Source organism: Corvus brachyrhynchos, unplaced genomic scaffold (assembly GCF_000691975.1).
Source record: "Corvus brachyrhynchos isolate BGI_N302 unplaced genomic scaffold, ASM69197v1 scaffold106, whole genome shotgun sequence".
In the NCBI taxonomy this organism is placed as follows: Eukaryota; Metazoa; Chordata; class Aves; order Passeriformes; family Corvidae; genus Corvus; species Corvus brachyrhynchos.
The window spans coordinates 1329016-1349381 of NW_008238834.1; the positions used below are offsets into that span (position 1 = coordinate 1329016).

Here is a 20366-nt window from a genome sequence, read left to right on the forward strand (position 1 = left end):
CTGCTGCCTCAAGCACAATCAGAATCATGTGTTAAGTCAGTCACCATGCTAAGATGTCACCAACTTGTCTTTCTCTTGCTTGTAAACTAGACATAAAGAGATTTGGGAGTCCTTTGTGGTGATGTAAGATCAGTTGCCTTGAGTGTCATTAGTTACCTGTACTTGGATCGGGTATAATCAGAGTTCTTAGTTGTACTTCTAATTGGCATCACATTCTTCTTCTTAATCCTTTTGATTTATATATAAAAGTATATTTAAGATGAAAAAGCTTTTTACAGATTTGTGCATAGCATTTGCATCCTTCAAATCACCATTTGCCACTCACCCTCATTCTGTGGATGTAAACTGAATTTTCAGTCTCTGTGGTTCTAGTGTCCACATAGTAATGTAGACTTTCAGATTCTTTTCTCATGGGAAGGCAAAGCTATCAGATTCCTGACGGAGCATTAGTAGTTCTGGAAACCATAAATGCACATTTGTAAAATCCTGAAAGAGAATTTATTTTTCTAGCAGATATTACTGGTTTCAAATTGTAGTGATGCAAGCATTGTAGCAATGAGAATCAAAACTGAAAGTGGTAATGTGCAGATGTTTAAAACTATAGATTGGATGTCCAGACTGAGGGAAGTGAAAACATAAGCATATAACACAAACCGTAAAAACAAACTGGATTTTTAAAATTTGTTATTAGTCACTGGCTTTGATACTCCACTGGAAGGATGTTTCTTGAACTGAATGGGATGTCGAAGACAGCAACTTAAACGTGCAATTTTGGGGAAATTTTCAACAAAAAGTATTAATAAGATAAAGGAATGAAAGTTTCATTTGCATTATTGAGAGTTGCACGGTTTGAGATTTCAACCTATATATAAAGAATATTTCATTCCTAAGGCAAGAAAAATAGGTATCTTGCATATGTGAGATGAGTTGTCAGACCATTAATATTGCTGAATACCCCTTTTTACTCAGTAATAGATTTCAATGATAAGAATATTTGAAAATACCTTTTTAGGATAAAAGATAACACTGAAAGTGTCACTTCTAGCTCCTTTGCCGAGTATTCTCAAGGTTGAACTAGAAACCTTCCCTTTTTACTCTGTACCCAGTAATGTGATAGGGTGCAATTACCTTACCATGGTATAATGTCATCAGCTGAGCTGTCACCTGCTGAGCTCACCCCACTTGCTGAGTGAAAAATGTTGACTTGAATCATCTCCACTGAAAGTTACCTTCTGGTTGGGGTGGGAAATGATGAGCAATGCTCATCACTGGTTACAACTCAAGGAGCAGATCGGAACTCGTTAAGCCCATCACACTGCTGAGTCTAGTACCCCTAAGTTACCACGCAGACTTAAACAGGCAGATTGTGGATATCTAGCTTTTGAAAGAGCTCTAAAATGTGTAAATCTGCAAGTTAATCTTTGGGCTTTAATGAGGTGCTGGATTCAGCTGGTTGTGGATTTCTTGTAAAGATTGTGAATCACACTGCAAGCACACTTTTAGACTAAGGTGATAGTTATTGTCTAAAAGCAGAGAACAAGGGGGGGATGCTGGTGAATTGGGAACTAGACCTTTTTCTGTTACTCATTTCCTTTGCTGACTTGGCCAAATCTGCTTGAACATCTCTGCTTCATTTTCCTTATTCAGAATATAAGTTAGATATTTCCTGAAAAGTGTGTTGTCATGCTTACTTTAAATACACTTTTTGTAAAGCACTTGGAAGATGAAATTCTGTTCAAGAAAAATTGTGTGGCCTTGACTCTTGTTCTTCCTTAATATGCTGTCATGCACCTAATGAGAGAACTCTTGACTCAGCAGAAAGTGTGCCCTCACTTCTTAAACTTCAAGAGTTCTGTACTTGCAGAATCACACCAGCCTAATTGTGCAATAAGTTATATTGTCCATTTCTTAGCTGGCAGGGGAGGAGGGAATGGACTCCAGCCACAGTTTAATGGTAAAACCTGAATTATGCCAGTGTATCCACATGTGCAATTGTGCTCAGTTTGAGATCCTGTTGGTAACTTTCAGAGTAGAAGCGTAATTGCTTCTGTATCACTTTGTTCCATGAATGTGAAGCTCATGTGAATACTGTATTACCTGTGGCAATGCAGACAGTACTTCATCAATAGTACAAAACTGCTCTGGGTTTTCTGGTCCTGAGGAGAGGAGGAGCAGTGTGAGTACACGGCCAAATTATTTCAGGAGTGAAGATGCTTATTTAGGTGTGGCAAAAGACTTGCAGATACTCACTATAGCAGAGAGTATCAAAAATGCTGGACAAAGGAGAGAGCTTGCAACTGTCACACCAGCTGGAGAGCAGAATAAGTGAATCTGGGACTGCCCTTCTGTCCCGTTGTGGTTGTGCAGAGCTGTTTGCCAGAGTGGGCATGTCACAGCAAGGGACACCGGGTACATCACAACACTGTTCTAGAAGGAGCTGTGAAAGTGCAGGCTGACAATGAGCTTGCAGAGATGGGGTCACAAAATTCAGATGCTGTGGAGAGCTGTTGGCTCCTTGAAACTCAACTTCTCCGACCTCAGATGAATCCAGAAATAGTATCACCCTGGGAGAAAGAATGGAGCTCAGGTAGGTGTACTCTTCTATCATTATATTTTTTTTCTCTTTATTTATTCATGGGCCCTGAATCTACCTTTATTCTCTTACTATTCTTCCCCCCACTTCTCAAAACACTGCCAGACCCACAAAGACAGAAAATGGGAACTGCCTTTTGAAGTAGCTGGTTTATTTCAACAGCATGCACTGGCAGTCAGAGGCAGAAAGAAGAGAGAAAAGACTGTAAGCAACCCAGAAATGTTCCCAGATGCATGCTTTTGGCAGGGCAAGCAATAGCATTTTAGCAATATAAATCACAGTGCTTTTAACTGAAAAAATGCACTGAAATCAATATTCATGCATTTAATTGAAATACATAAAGAAATTAAAATAATCCTCCTCATCAGCAATCCAAGCTGATCATTCTGACTACAGGATTTTTATGAATAAGCACATAAACTTGTAATGTAAACATAAGTAGTGCCTTGGGTTTCCTGTCAGTGAATCCAGGCCCAGAACAAGTGATTTTCATGCCGTATTTTGGATCCAGGGATAGAAAAAGGTAAAGAAGGTTTGTTGCTGGCACAAAGATTTGGCTTTGAAATAGTTTGTGGAACTAATCTGTGACAAACATATTTTCTGCTTCTGGAGTTTCAAAATGAGCTCACTAAAAATACCATTTTTGTCTTCTGGCATCTTTTTAACATTCCTTTCAGGAAAGTATTATTTAAAGTGTGACCATATATATTCTTAGGATGGGCTAGCCTGGGGTTTTTGCCAGTAGGCCACCTCTACTTCACACTATGCTTTAATTTCTGGTAGTGCCACTACCGTGAAGTGGCTGATAAGATCCAGCTTAAGCATTTCTCTTCTCTTTGCCTTAACAGTTTTGGTAGTGAGCTATCAGAGTCCTCTTTGAATTTTACAAGGATAGTATTATTGTTATCCTGTTGCTATAAATCCTACCAAAGTTAAGCTTCAAACTTCCAACCTCACCATGAGTTCAGTCTGTGAAAGGAAGGCCGTATGTTGGCTGGGAGCTGCTGAACAGAAGCAAGGGGGATAATTGTAGTGAGTTTTCTTAGTTTCCTGTCCACTGATCATTAAAATCTAATGCTGTTTGTCTGTCTTGTTATTTGTCAGAGGCTTCAGCTGGGGAATTTGGAGAGGCATCTTCTTCACACCTGTGGAAAACTTTGCATGAGAGGATGAAAGGATAACATGTCCTCCAAAATTTTCAAGAGCACTAAACCAAGGTTTCCGTAAAACGTACCGGGGTTGGGGGGTGGAATGCGTGCTTGAAGAAATGCAGAAGAACTGGAGAGGGACACAGGAATGTGGATGAAGTCCTTAAGGATCTCTAGAGAGGGCAAATATAGATTCAGCAAAGCTTTATAAGACAAAACATCCATGAGATGTATACTCCTACAGCTGAGCTGTGCAGCGCACTATCCTCTTGGGGCTTTTCCTGTACTCGTACCTGCTGGCCAGCTGACTGGTGTAGCATGCCACAATTTCTGCACAGCTACAGAGGAATATCACAGTAGTGATGAGTATTTGTATTCTGACCTCAGAATTGGGTAGAAATTAAGAGATTTCACACATTTTTCTAGCCTGATCATCTTTAGGAACAAGACACAGAAAATCATGGCATACCTCTATTTGTCTGCTGGTTTGCATACCTCTAGAGGATTCTCTCACTTCCACCTCTTATTTTCCACCTACTCTTGGCCAATTTCAAGAAAAATTTAATAGACTAATAGTAATCTCAAATCCTATGAAGTTGTTACAACGTTTGGGAAGAGAGGTGATCCAGCAGGTGATAGAATCCACATAGGAAAGAGGCCTTTAAGAGATCCGAACCAGGAAGATGGCTGTAGCTGAAGTTTATACCTGTTTCTTTTGCAAAAGTCAAGCAAACACAAGAAATGAAGTTATAGGAGGAAACTATGATCTGTTCTTTGTGATACTCACAGGCCAGCTTCTTAAGTGACTGTACATGAGAACTGTTTTTCACCACTACTCAATAAAGTTGTTATATATGATGTGTGTATTACTTTGTCTCATACAACAAACGTAACACCCAGATTTGTTACTCTGTCATGAGGGAAATAAAATGGGCTAACAGTTAATTTAAGATGGGTATGTAGCCCTAGTACTGCTTGTTTCACGAAGTTGTACAAAATGAACATAAACAAACCACCTGACATGTAGTGTCTTGTTAAAGGATACTCTTCTTTGACCTGCCATAGCTTTGTGATAGCACGTAGTTGATCTTATGGTGGTTCAAAACTATGAGGTACCTTTTTCTCCTGCCAAAGCCATCTCCATCTTTCATTTATATCGTTTCCTGCATTGTATAACAAATTATTGGATAAATATGACCTGTACTATTTTATACAGGGTATTTTGCTGGGTATGCCAGCAGAGATGTGTCTCCTGCTAGCATCCACCCGCACCGTGTGACATTCTAGGACAAGAAGCAGAGGGCTCAAATGGACACACAGGAGGTTCCCTCTGAACATCAGGAAACACTGTGAGGGCAACCGAGCCCTGGCACAGGTTACCCAGACAGGTTGTGTATCCTTTGAGATACTTACAAGTCATCTGGACATGGTCTGGCTCTAGGTGACCCTTCTGGAAAAGGAGGACTGGACCAGAGGATCCCGATCAGAGATCAGCCTCATGCATTTTATTCTTCTGTGGTTTCTACCCATCCTTTGGGCCCATCTAGCAGATGTATGTTGATGTTACCCTGTTCTTCCTTGGTGGCTACACCTTTGTTGCTGGTATATGGCTCCATAAGTCAGTGAATAAAAGGGCAGGGCCTTCCTTGATATTGAGCATCTCAGTACAGTCCTACCAATAATAATGTGCACTTCTAGGAATCATTTTTAATGCCTGTGAAATGCCTTTGAAGAGTGTCTTAGAAATACAACCACTTAGAAATGCAGCCATTTCAAAGTTACTTGCTCCTTGTGTACTCAAAAACAAGGTGGGAGGTAGAAGAGAAGGGAGCTATTTATCCCCTTTGATCATATGTCCACAGTTTTGGTGTCCTGTGTTGGGATACATTTCCTCTGGTTTTTGCTTATTATTCAGATATTTTTCAGCAGTCTATCTAAAAAGGTACACCTAATGGCTTTTCATATCTGAAAAGCCACCTCTTCCTCTCTACATTTTCCAGTAGGAAACAGGGGGTTCACCAACAAAGAAAGATCTGAGACTTCAAACTTTCAGATTTCCTTCTGTGTTGGCTTTGCCACTGCTACAACAGTCCTCTTGGTTTGTGCTCTGATGGCTGGAATCGGTTTAGGACCAACCTATAGGAACATGGCTGTCTGCTTACAAATCCTTGCAACCATCACTGACAGTGGCCAACTTGCAACTGATCATGTTCTGCTGCTTGGTGCTTCTCTCACAGGCCTAGGCAGGGAATGTCTGGATCACCTGGTGATTTTCCTGAACTATCAGCCATAGTTGCTCATTTCTCTTATGCTCCCTGCTTCTCAGCTGGTTTGTATGATGATGGTTGAGTGGTTGAAGTCCTTCAAACCTAGAAGTATGGCATTCTGCTTCTGAAACAAATTCTGCAATCTTTTTTTTCAGATAGGGAAATGGTAGACTCCATGTAAAAAGATGTTAACTTATTACAGGATGTACCTAAGAGGAACTGCTGGTATTTTAAGAATTAATGTGAAAGTAAAAGATTATGAAATAGGACAGAGGCAATTCTGTGAAGTTCCCTTAATTCCCTTTGAGGAGAGCAAATATGTCTTCACAGGAAAAAACCCAGTTAGACACAAATCATTGTGGATAGTGTTGAAGAGTGGCTCAGCAGAGTGCTTGTTTTGCTGGTACACCACTTCCTTGGGCAGCTGCACTGCCTCAGCAGAGGTTTTTCAACTGGGCACACAGTCAAGCATCATTGCAATGTCAGCAGCTGTGTGCCAGCTCAGATGCTACGAGTATATTTGTTAATGTTGATGTGGCCTAAGTGTATCCATAGAGGGTAGTACTAAAATCACAGCAGTATGATTGTAGGACTCTGTTCATGGCATATTTTGTAGTGCCTTTGTAAAACCCCAATCTTGCCTGTGTTATCGTGTGAAGCCTTCGTTTGTGAAGTCCCATTGACTTCCCCAAGTGCAGAGCTAATTGCATGAGAAGGATCTAAGGGGTTTACTCCTCTTGATACTTCAATGAAAATTAATTTCTTATATATTATGTATGAGTAATATATTTCTGTTTGTACATTAATATTAATGTTGCATATTTTTGAGCACAAGTTCTATTCTGTAGGATTAAATTATCTTGGTAAGTAATAGTGCAGGATTCAGTTTGAGTTGAAAGTGGACAATTAAGGGCAGGGGGAGTGTCCTGAGTTACACTTTGGAAAGTGAAATTAATCAGCATTAATTCTCAATAGAGTGGGAGAAAAACTGTTGTAGTGTTTAAATTTAAAAAAAAAATGTATATAAAAAGCTCCTGATTTTGCCTTTCTGTTAAAATCCAGAGAGCTTTTACAAAATCTGTGATGGAGAAAAGAGACAAGAGTATTCTCTTGTGCATACTTGCAAACTATTAATTTTATTGGGCTACATCTGTTGCTGATTGTTGGTGAAGAAAGTAGTGGCTTTATTGAATGACAGTCTGTCTCAGTATGCCTTTTTTTTAAAACAAAGCAAAAAAAAAAAACTTTAAAAAGGAAAAAATATCAGCTTACTCAGAATATCGGCTTTTTGAGTCTCAGACCTGCCAAGTCAAGCTCTACTGCCTGTGCTTTGATGCCACGTCATCTGCAGAATTATCGGTGTGGCATTGGTCATAGTTCCTCCTGAATGTCTGTAGCCACACAGCAGCTCTGACACAGATACTGAGTGTTGGGATGCCTCTGGATGGGTTAACTTTGGTTTTAAGTGCAATGCAAGGAGACAGAAAGGGGTGGGGATGCTCACAGAAAGGTCAGTTGCTAACAAAGCCCCAAATTCCTGAGCACTGTTCAACACATACACGTGCACTAGTCAGAGACTCAGCCTCTCCCAGGATCAGGCCCTCAGACAGAAAGACAGAAAGGAGCATATTTGCTTTTTAGATCCCAAATCAAATTCACGGTACTTTAAGCCATTTGTATTCCTAAACTATGTAAGCCTGATATGAAGTAATTGAGAGAGAAAATAAATATACAACCATGTGCTGCCAGATTTTAGAGTTACTTTTCTGACAGGTATTTCACTTCAGTACTGAGTTTGAAAGACCTAGAGAGAGTAAAAGGATTAGAGATCTCAAAGGGAAGAGATGCAGTTTTTAAATGTGGTAAGATGTGTTTTTTTCGGTGTGGGGATGTGAGACATTGCAAGCTAATGCTCTTCATCAACCAGGGTAGGGAAATGTTTATAACTGAGACATTGAAGACAGACATGATTAAATGCAGAATCCAGAATAAAGGTAAAACACAGAATAGCAGACCATGAATTCAAGCAGAATAGAGAAGGAAGAACTGCTAACATGAACATTTGTATTTCTGACTCAATATATTTTGTGTTTGCAGTAAGTAACCGTAATCAAAGAAATGAGAAGAAATTATGTTTCTTTCCATTTTTCATTTTGCTTACCTTATGGGGTTGATTGTATTCTTTCTCTAGGCATGTACACTCAGACCCTGTTATAATTTAAGGCCAGGCTAAACAAAAACAGAACAGAAAAATCCTCCTAAAATCGCAATGAACGTGTTTCTAAAAGTAAACAGGAAATACTAATTAAAGGGGTTTGTGTGAGCAATTACAAGAGTTGGCAATTAGTCAATTAAAACAAAAAAGCAAGATGACAGTGCCCCATAAGCAAGATAAATAGCTAACAATGCACTGAAACTGGCTAACATATGCTTAGTTTTTTAAGAGCTTAACGTTGACAAAATAAGCATCCAGGAAGATAGAAACTAAATCCTCAATTAAGGTACTGTCAAAATTAGTGCGAACTCGGATGAAAAATGGCTACATGGACAAAGCTAGCACCATGGTTGCTCTTGTGTATCATGAAGGGCCAAGCACACTGCTAATGCTTAATAAAATAATGATGTCCAAAAATCAGCTGGCAGCATTAAGAGTTAGCACTGGTAAATTGCTGTAGTTAGTGTGCAACTTTTAAATGTTTCAGCTTGGTTTTTTTCATATGATTTGTCGGCCACTGTTCGCTTTCTCTTGTCAGGTTACTCTTCTGTTGGTTTAAAAGGTTGACCTAACTCCACTGTTTATGTGACGGAAACTGAGTGAATGACTGGTATGGGAGAAGGGAGTTAGAGGATGTGAGAGGTGTGGCATCACTCTTTTGGCAACAGCAGGTTGTCTCAGCTGTGTTATTGATCCATACACTTAGTCTGTGCTAAAACTGAGGAGAAAAAGCCTTGAAAGTCTCCCTTCAATAGTGTGACAAGAGAAAATAATGTAATTAGGTGTAAACAGGAGGTTATTGGTGGGGTAACACGTACACATCAAAACCATTTTTGATAGGGCACAGAAGTGTGAAAGGAGAATAGAACAAATGAGGGATGCCTGCAAGCCTAAGACTGTAGATACCACGCATTAGAAGTTATGAGTGATATTTTGGTTACTTCATGTAGGGAATAAGTATTCAGTTAAAAGGGGCATGGGTGCAAGGGATCCACAAATGGTATATGTAATCAAGGAAACCAGTACTGTTAAACAAATGCTTCGTCGTGGAGCAAGTGGCATATCCTCCCCATGGAGAAGAATGAAGTACAGATTAGAGGTAATATAATGGAGCATAATATACGATAAAAGACTTACAAAAATATCCATTCCAAAATTCTCAGTGAAAGGAGCTGGAGATAAAAGGAAACATTAAGCAGATAAATTTGCGATCTTTAAGAAGAAGTATCAACAGCCTGGGAAAAGGCCACTAAACAAACATTTAATAGGGAATATAAGGATTACGCATGAAGTTACTGGTTTGTGAGCTTGATTTAAACAGTGAGGAACAGAAGAGGAAGGCTGATCAAAGACATGATAGGAGAAAGTTTGGATTTAATGAAGGATAGAGGGCAAAGATTCACAGAGGGAGGATCATGCTTAAAATTTTCAATAAAGAGTATTTTGAGAGAGTAGCCACAAGTGCTGACAGAGAAGCCTATAAACATGATTTACCAGGATTTTAGCAAAGCTTTTGAAGCAGTATAGCACAAAAGACTAATCTGTTGGGTGAATAAGTACGGCATAGGGAGAGATACTTTCTTTGATTAAAAAAGAAAAGAAACATGATCTTGGGTATGGAAAGCATAGGAGTCTCGTGAATTGAAGCAGGTTGGTTTGGAGGGGTGTAAATAATGGAAAGCCTTAAGAATCATTATTTGCACCAGTTTTGTTGAACTTATGCAGCATATCAGTAGTCTGGAAGAAAGAATAAGTAGTAAGGTGATGAAATTCCCTGATAGTACAAAACTGGGGAAATGTCAGAACAAAATAGGCAGGTGATAAAATACTGAATGATTTTGACAAGGAGGTGGAGCATGAGTCAATAAGTAGCATATGCAGTTCATTTTCAAGTAATATAATGAGGCTAGGGAATAGAAAAAAAAGAATGTATCAGTACCTCAGACAATAACAGGGCCCAAAAGTCTACACAGAAGAATTTTCTGCATACTTTTGAAGCATTTCTGAATGGAACTGTAAATCCTCTAGTAGTGTGGCTATTAGTTGTTTTGCTTTCTTTATAACAACAGAGCAAATAAAACTCTGTGCACAGAATTGAAGTACCAACTGAAAGTTCATTTTCCTGGACTATTTATAAAAGCAGCGAAGTCTCGTTTCACATGACATTGACACTCTGGGCACCTTTATAGAAAAGAAATTCAGAAAACTGCAAAGTGGTAAGTGAGGATTGGGACAATAATTAAAGGTCTAGGTGACATTAATTATTCAAAAGGTTAGGGAGACACATGCATATGCCCAATCCAAAGCTCTTTAAATGAAGTCACAGAGAAGCTTTGAATGCTAGAAGGCTTTCAGCTGGTTATGAAAACAAGAATGCAACAGGCACCCAATGCTCTTGTGAGACATTCATCCAAGCAGTTACTCTTCTACAATGATTTTGAATGGCCCCAGGAATGACTTGGGCCTCAGATTTACACTCAGCATGTAGAAGACAAATTGGCACTTAGGTTCTTGACAGGAGGGGGTTCAGTGAAGGATTATGGGCTTGTTTATTGGAGAGTTTTTATTAAAAGATGAGCTGATGTTAATAATAATAGTAACAATAAAAAAATAAAAGGAAAAAGTTAAACCACTTTCTTGATCCTATGTGCCTTTCTCCTCTGGAACAAATCTTTGGGAGTTTTTGCAAGACAGCACAGTTTAGAATGCATTGCGCCTTCTCCATTTGCTAAACTGGTCCTGTCTGAGTCCATACAGAAATGCACTGGCAAGAGCTTTCTGTGGCCCACCCTTGCTGATTTGAAATTACTCTCTTACAGGAAATATGTGTCAGCTTTTTTCTGTGTTTGTAGGGAAGAATGACAATATTGTCTCCGCAGGAGACTGGCAGGTGTCCTTTGGGAAAAGCAGTTGTGGCAGGTTAGGGTGTAAGTGCCCTTAGCTGTTCACTCTTCACTGTTGTGTGGAGCAGATATGCTCAGGGCTGTGAGTTGGGGCGGCAGGGCCTGGGGTGCCTGCTCAGTCCTGCTGAGTCCTCCACATGCTGGTGGTTTGGGCAGAGGGGCAAGGGAGCTCAGCAAGAGTTCCCTGCTGCAAACAGCTGCAGCTGGACAAGGCAAGGATGGCCTTGCCCTGAGCTCCTTTCTGTTTAGAGCTATCTTGCATTGCAAAGGCTGGAGACACTCGAGAGAAATTCAGATGCCTCCTTGAGTCACAATCCAGTTTTCCTTCTGTGGTGTATCACACCAGTGCTGCAAGGCTTCTTTCCTTCCTATCCAGACAAGGGGCATGGAGCTGCAAAACCTCAGGGTTCATTTCTGTCTTATTCCTCCAAGTTTCCCCTTTTTGGGAACACAGTGTGAGGAGGGGCTGGGTCTTCCCCCAGATCTCACCCTAGCAGGGAATTGGGACTAGCCATGAAGCACATCAGGACCCAGGAACTCCTGTGAGCAGTTATGAGTCCCATGGTTCTGACAAAGCTTGTGAGACTAATATGTAACTTGCAGTGAACAAGGACTTGCTTAGAATGTGAAACATATGGAAATAAGTATGTGGGTTTTGTTCAACATCGTGTGAAAGTGACTGGGTTTGATCACTTTGAAAATCTAGGAGTAAGTGGAATTTACTGAGTACGCTTTTAAAATAATAACCCTGCACAAGTTTAGACACTTTGAGATGAGTGTGTGTTGAGCTAATAAAAGTTGATGTCAACATTTTAGAATATGTTTGAAAACAATAAAGAACTAGTGCTTGATCAAGCAGCAGTCACAAAAACAATCTTCCCTTCATGATAAAAAGGAAAACTCTGTGTGTGATTCTGCAAATATGTCAGATCATTTTGAACAGGCTAGTAAGTGGTAGTAAATTATTATTTTTTGTTGTTGTCAAATCACTTTACTTTTTAGCATTTGACTTCAAAAAATCCCCAACCTTTGTATGTGTTGTCTTTATGTACATCAGTCATAATTTTGCTGACAATTCTTGACATGCACTCTGCATTGCTCTGCTAACAAGAGAAAAGACCAGCCATTACATTTATGTTTCTTTGTTTTTCAACAAAGTCACATATCAGGAATAATGCTAGGGGTATGCTAATAAACAATACATAGTGCCAGTCATCAGGGAGTAAGAAATATTTTCTAACTAGTTCTAAAGGGAAACAATGTTTTAAAAAAAGGGAGAGTGATTGTTATTTATGCAATACTGTTGTTCTATATGTCAGCATCAAAAAGCATCTTGTAAAGAGCTTAGCATAATAAATCGTTGATCGTGACTGTCATTATTTAGAGGTCTTTGATAGACCTAGATGTAGTGCAGTAAGGTTAAATTTACCAACATATAATAGGAAATCCTTATTTCCTGAATCTGATTTTCTACCAATGTTACCAGTATTGTCACAAGAACAAAAAAAAAAAAAGAGAAAAAGTATTTTATCTTTAAAAGCAGCTGGCTTTACAAACCATAACAATAACACTAAGTCAAAGCAGATCTGTTTTCTGGGTGCCCATTGATTTTTGGTTGTCTACATAATGATTTAACTTGGTTACATTTCGAAAAACTAAGGTTCATTTAAACGACAAACAGCAAAAAAGGCTTATGATTGTTTCCACTGAGAAGAGACGCAGCACATTTTATTGTCATCGAGAAAATTAAAATAGCCTCTGTGTATGCGAAGCAATGGGAGATGTGTAAAGAGGAGCCCACAGGAACACTTAATTTCAGAGTTGACTTTGATTAGTCACTAATTTTTCTGTTAACTTGGTAAGGCAAAACAACGTATGTTTGAAAAGTCTTTATATTCCTGCCTACAGGCCTGAAATAGGAAGATACTTAATAAATGGGCACTTTATCTGTCTGGGACAGGGCATCTAAATTTAGATGCTGATAAAAAATCCAGCAAGTCTTTATTACTGTTTGGAGTTAGGTAAAAAAAGCCACCACCTTTTAAAAAATATAATTGATAATACCAGCTGCATAAAACTCTTCACAAGTTAAATATATACAAGAGAGGCTGTATTTCTGATGCATGTTATCCACTGAACCCTACTTCTTCCACAACTAATATACAGGAAATCTACAATTTAATACATCTGTGCCAGCTTCTTGTGACTTTACATTCTTTAAAAAATATGTGTTTTTCTGTGTTTTTTTCTTCTTTTTGCTGATGTAGGCAAGGTGCCTGTGGCTGTACAGAAAGATCTGTGTCTCTTGAGTTACTGCCTTGATGTGGCAGTTCAGGCTTACCTTGACTTCGTTGCATCTTCAAAACAAGAATTGAGCTCTTCAGGACTGTTACCTTAGGACTTGAGTCCTTGATACTACAATTATGCAGTTGAATAATTTTATGAATCTGACTTGTCTCATTAGATGCCTGGATAACTGCAGATTTAAGTCTTACGAAGGAAAAACTAAACCTTACTTTGAATACACTCTTAGTTTTCACTTTTAAAACAATGCTTTCCAGTATCAACTCTCTGGCCAATTCAGATCAAGAAAAATAATGAGAGAAAAAGCAGTTACATTTTTAGGATATTGAGATATCTTGGACAAATTATATCCCTTGTAGAAAAGTGAAAGAGCAGATCTTTTTTGAAAGACATCAAGACAAAAATGAAAAACTTGTTCTGTGCACTGAATAGATCAGAGTAATTAATTTCCTAGTTTATAATGAAATTTGAGCTGTATACACCATGATTTTTAAGTAAGTCAAGCCCAATCTAATGTGGCCAGAAGGCATGCTCTCTGGCTAGTTTCCAGTCAGGCTTCCCAGTTTTAGTACAGGCTTGCCAATAGATATTATGGAAGCAACTGCCCTGATACAAGAACTGTTTGTCCAGACTAGCTGGGAGGTTTTCCTTCTTGAAAAATGGCAGCCTGATGGACCATTTAAAATGTGTGGTGCAGAGGAGATTCTGCAGCCCCACTGAAAATGAGAGAAGCATATTTCTCATGTCTGTGTTCTTGTCCTGGCTTCTGCCTTGTTCTGTAGTGGATCTAATCCATTGGTGTAAAATGAAGGGTGCACGTTGATTTCAGTGTTGTTTGGCTTACATCCCGTATGTCCTCATTACATTTTGCCTTCCATGAGTGTAGTACTGATGTTTTAGCAATACTGATCTGTCCATGGAGTTAGGAAGCTGACAGCAATCTCTACTAAGTTTCAGAAAACTCAAATGAAAGGTACTACAGAACCTGCAGAGTGTTATGTTTTTAATATTAATAATTAAGCCTTAATGAAAACACTGCTGGACAGCTTTAAATGACCACTGTGAACCTGGTATTTTGAGTTATAATGAAATTATTACAACTGTGTGTTTCAGTAAATTTTATCTACCCTTGTTTCTTTAGAAGAAGACCTACCAGTGCATCAAATGTCAGATGGTTTTCTACAATGAGTGGGATATCCAAGTTCATGTTGCAAACCACATGATTGGTAAGTGAAGCACTAAAACTTCTTGAAGACAAATAGCCATTTTTCTTACTCATTATCACCATTGTCTCTAAAATTAAACAGACTTAAGGAGAAATTAATTGTGGGTCCATCAACAATTAACCTAGGCATGATTTATTTTTTTATTCATATTATTAGACTTGATAAAACATTAACATATTTTATTTTCTGCAAGGGCTAGTTTAGACTTCTGCAGAGAATTATATATCCACTGCCAGTCAAAACACAGGTGATTAGCAAATTAAACTTCTAATCATTTTTGCATTATTGAAAACAAACTAACAGGAATGGTTAATGAACTGGATGTTAGCTTTCCGTAGAGTTTTAGACAGGTTTTAATTTCAGAAGTTATTATGGTAATGACACTACTGTGTACTTCTCAAGCACCTCAGTACCAAAATCAAAACTGGTGAGTTTTTGTCATTAGAAAACATAAATAATTCAAATGGCCATAAAATAGTATTGTTTGTTATGTTTGAGCAGTTTGGAAAAAAATCCTGAGTGTATCTGTATACAATTAAATACTATAAATTATTTGAAAAAGTAAGAATTGTAGTATACAGTAATGGAATCCACTCTTTAAGGTACAAGCATTTAAAAAAACATCTTTTAGAATTCCTGAATCCTCATGTTTACAAGACTGTTACAGTTGTAAATTGGAATAAAACAAAAGCTGTTTTTTCTTTGATATTCATATTTTCCTATTATTTGCTGATTCCCCTAGGTTTACCCATAATGTTTTCAATTTGGTAACCACTCAGTAATAGCACTAAGAGTTTTATCAGCCAATTAAATTTATCAAGCACATCATTTGCTCACTAATAAGATAACATTGCCAGGATTGTCTCCTGGTTTTTTTTTACTCTCTTTTCCAAATTTCACTTTTCAAAACAGAAATGGATACCACTGATTTTTTACTCCTGCTTCCCTTACGCTGATTTTCTTGCTAAAATAGCAGAAAATCTTGCAAAGCACATACCAAACAATATGGTATAGAAGCTAGTAATTACATGTCCAACACAAGAGAATTTGCTTTATTTTTCCACTTTCCAGTTTGGTGGAATTAATTTTTTCTTCCGAGGTAACATGCAGATTTCTTCCATGAACACTTAGCAATTTGGCTGCACTGTTTTACCTGCCAAAATTTAATGGCCCATTTCTGTGGGTACTTTATTTAAGTTCTTATACATTTAGAGCATAAACACTTTATATATTTTTCATAAAAATGAATGAATGGAAATGACAAACTGGCTTTGTAAAGGAGACAAGGAATTTACCTATTAGGTTAAGCCTTAGTTTTGATATCTTGTGGTTTTGGGTAAGAGATAATTTGAACTGCTTCAGAGTATTCAATCTGTGTCAGTAATGGAATTTAAAAGTAGGGTACTACTAACAACAGAACTCACTATTTCTGCTGTTTTATTTGAATCCAGTGTTTGAAATGTTCTTAATTGTAGCATATAGTGATGCTGAAACGTGACAGGGAATACGGACACTGCTTATAAGGGATGATGCTGGAATTGATGATGTGCTTGCTTGCTACTCACTTCCCAGCTGCCTCACATTTTCAGAATAGGAGCTCACTTATTTCATTAAATACTCAGATTTATTTTTTCCCTCTATTTTCTGGATGAGTTTTATTAAAGAGTCAGAATGGGAGGAGCAAAAATGAGGAGAGAGTCAGTAAAGCAGGACAAATCCATTTAGCTGGCTTCAGCCTGCAGATCTGCAAAGATGTATTTTCTTAAACGGAGCTATTAACTGCCTATGTTTAATTTCTAAAAGCTGGATGAGGTTAAATGAGAAAGAGAATCTTTTAAAAAAATATTCAATTGTTTTGTCTGTGTTCTGTCTAATCATGCATGATATTACTTCATGACATAACCATAGTGACACAGATTTAAACGTGCTTAATATAAAATCTTCCCAGTGAAATAAAGGAGCTTGCAAAACATGCAGGGAGATTTGCCGGTCATGCGTGTGGTAATCTGTGTTCAGTGGAAGATTCTTATCTGCACTGCCAGACTTAACAATGCAGCTCCTAATGATGGAGCCTCGATTAAGCAAATGTGAGGGGATTTTGTGTTGGGGTGGAGTGAAAGGAATATCAGTGTTCTGGAGAGTTTTGAATGTGACCTCAGAATTGAAGCACAAGGAAAAATAATTTCTGATCTCCAATTCTGTTAGTCTTCTCACCACTAATTGGATTTTTCCTTAGCAATCTTTCTAATTTCACTCTTCCCCCTCCCCTTTAATTTATATCATTGTTCACAGGCCTTTTTCCAAGACCGCATTCTGTCTAGAGAGAAAGGTTCAAGGGGCCACATCAAGCTGTTTTAAACCAGCTTTAGTTTATGTACATCTGTAGGTAATCTTTTAATATTTATACATAATACAAAAAACATGCACACAAACACATTAGTGTGAATATATATAATATATACCTGTAGTTATCCACGTGCATATCAATATATTAAATATATTAGATATACATTAGATGAAGCACTGAATATTGACTTGTTGACACAGCACATTAAACAAACGAAAAAAATGGGGTTTCCTAAAGACATTGGTCCCTCCGTTTTTTACATGTATCTGGTAAAATGTGTCTTCTCGCCCTGATTTCCTAGTAGGCGATTGGCAGAACAGTATGCAGTGTCTTTGATTCTCTGGGAAAAGGAAAGTAAGGAGCCTTCAGGAAGACACAGAGGAAGAAAGGAGTTTACATGCAAGAGAGGGGGAAGGTAATCTGGCAAGGCAGGAGTTAAAAGTCAAACAGTGTGATAATCCCTAGATCAGATGTAGGGGCAATAAATGCCTTTACAGACATCATTGCACAGTGTCAGGAACTGTTATTTCCTCTCATGGTAAAATGTTCCCATTATCTGTGTTGGGGTTATTTGTGGATGTAGTATCTTCTTACCTGAAGGACTCCACAATCATAATTCAGGGAAAAGAGAAAAGGGGAGGCAGCTGGGACATGGGACAAATGTGAAAGTGGAAAGTCACCTGCCAAACTCCACTCAGAAATGAATGGGAACCACTGACAGAGATGATGCTCAGCCAGCTGAGGGAAACAGTTGCTGCTCACCATCGTGATGCAGTATGAAAGCCTAGAAAAGTTGATGGTGTCCCATCTAATTATTGTTCCCCTTGAACATGATCCCAGGATGTAAACTGAGTTCATGTTGCTAACATCCACAGAGAGAGGTTGCATTATGGAAGGTCACTGAGGCAAAGCTATACTTATAAAACCCCAGTGTGAAACTCAGACTTTTAAATAAGGCAACTGGAATTACTTTGTTGGCTAAAATAGCTCCACTGAGGGTAGGTATTTTTAGGTTGTATGTATGTGTGTGTTTTTGTCTAATCAAATATAATCTCAACTAGACATTTAGCAGGGGAAGAGGGATTAGAGGCTATTTGAAAAGCCTCTTACTCTTCTTTGTTAGGAGAGTATGCAGCCTTTTTACAGATTTTGTTATACATTTCAAACAATTCAACAAGAGGGATTATGCCAGCTAATGGAAAATAAAATCTGCCGATGACCCAGTGAAGTGTAACCTTAAGTATCTTTGACAACAGTGCAATTTACCTTATACAAGTTATGTAATAAAAAGATGTCGTAGGGGCAGCTTTCCTTTAGCAGCTACACATGTACTACTTCTAGAACTTTCCATTTTAGAACTGTTCTGCAGCCTTTAATCAAGTTTTCCCAACATCTTCATGACTGGACGGTGCAGTAAGCTTTTTCCATTGGATGGATGAGGACAAAGAAGCATAGAAGTGGAATCCCTTGCTTGCATTAAGTGAGCTAAAGGTTGAGAGTTCTGACTGCCAGATCTGTCCACAGGTTTCCAGACACTGTGCTTCATCAAGCAATGCTCGTGTTTGCTTAAACTACACACTGAGTCAGGCTAGGCTAGGGGATGCTAGCAGAGAGAAAACAAGACAAAGTGTGGGGTTTTTTAAATAGGCCCTGTGTTTTGGCATTATTTTGGACCTAGATGTAGGCATGTACTTTCGTTTGGATAACTGTAGCGATGATTGCCAAATGAAGACCTGTCTGTTGGTGCATGTATTGAAATTTATGGGGGAAACAATTTCCAGCTTTTGGGTGGAAAAGGAGGAAACATAAATCCAGGTTTCATATGGGTTTAGAAAGTGTTGGCATAAATGGTTATTTCTTCAGTTGTCTTCTTTCTTCTGCCTTTTTATCTGGGTGGAATACATAGCACTTTTAGCAGCTTTCTTTGAGAAAATTCTATTTCTGTGTACGCGGTGTCTGTTTCTTGCATTCCTTTGTTTTCATCACATAGTTTACTGTTGGCATTTGACCTGAGAGAGTAGGAAAAGAGTGCCATTGTTTGTGTTCTGTTTGATGCACTTTGCTGCTCCTCCTATTATTTTCACTGTTATTTTAAGCAGACATGCTAAACATTGTTTCATTTTCAACTGATTCCTTTACATCTGTAGTATCTGATGCAGTTCGGTGTAAATGGACTGAACAGTTGCTGTAGCAGTTGCCTAGGATTTTGCACACATGCACATACGGCGTGGCTCAGAATGGGGGGAGCTCAGGAAAGGAATTACTCCATATAAAATTATGGGGCTCAACAGCAGTAGTGTAAATTTGCAAGTGCTCTGAATAAAGTGCTGTTAGGCATGAGATAATGTAAAGAGATGACATTGCCAAGAACTATTTATGAAGAGCTTAATTTTTTTCACTCTGATAATTCTTGACCAATAATTACCAGCTTCTAATTATCTATTTTAGTTAGAAAGAAATTTCTATCACTATGGAGGTTGGCATTGCAACTAGCGCATAAATCCCCAAAGAGGTAAATGTGTTCCAAACAGCCACAAACAACTGTCTCATGAAACATAGTGAGCAAATTGCGAGCCGCTGGCTGTGCACAACAGAGCAGCACATTTACCATTGAGGACTGATCAGGCTGACAAAGAGAATGATAAAAGGGGAAAACAGCCACAATCTTTGTAGTTTGCTGCTACTTCTGTCAATGAAGAAAGCAAACCCCAGTGTCATAGCAATAACCACTACCGCTCTGAAGAGTTGGGGAGCAAAGGAGAAGGATTTGGTACCTTTTTGAAACCCTACTTTTGACAGTTTCTAAATATGTCATTTCTAAGAAGTAAACAGACTTCTCTTTATTTAACCTTTTCGCTATCATGTATAAAACCCTTTTTGTGAAGTCTGTTGTGGGGAACTTGTTTTTGAGTGAAGGATGTTATGTTGCATTGAGCAGGGTAGCAGGTGTGAGCAGGAGGAGGAAGTGAAGGGAATGGAAAAAAAGGTACTGAGCACTAAAGTTAGAAAGCAAATGGGAAAACAGGATGAAGCAATCCTTCATTTGACAAGAGGAATTCTAGTTTACACCAGTAAATAAATACTTCATCAAATCCCAAGTAAGCAAATCTATGTTGAAACAATTGGTGTTTAAAAAGAAGGGTATATAGAACACGAGATCTTAACAGTTTAACTTCTCTGCAAAGAAATTTTACAACTGTGTTTTAAAATAACAAGTAGTGTGTAACCATTAGAAGATTTTAGTGCACACATGACACACTTTTAGTGCAACTCATGATTTTTGATTTTTTCAGTGACAGTGATATAATATGTATATATGTTGTGTGGATGTGCATGTTTGCATTATGCATGTATTAACTGCAT

At 38.3% G+C, this 20366-nt stretch overlaps 1 protein-coding gene and 1 long non-coding RNA gene across 9 annotated transcripts in view; both read left to right on the forward strand.

Moving 5' to 3' along the window:
- Positions 1-20366, forward strand: part of ZNF521 (zinc finger protein 521) — a 230748-nt gene that overhangs the window by 98360 nt on the left and 112022 nt on the right. For all 8 annotated transcript variants that reach the window (XM_017738263.1, XM_017738264.1, XM_017738265.1 and 5 more), the window contains one exon: positions 14572-14656. In XM_017738263.1, coding sequence (XP_017593752.1) covers positions 14572-14656 — 85 coding nt within the window. The remainder of the gene's footprint in view (positions 1-14571; positions 14657-20366) is intronic.
- Positions 7-4599, forward strand: LOC108447656. The gene is made up of 2 exons (XR_001863324.1): positions 7-2587; positions 3698-4599. It is a non-coding gene; the product is annotated as an uncharacterized LOC108447656 (long non-coding RNA).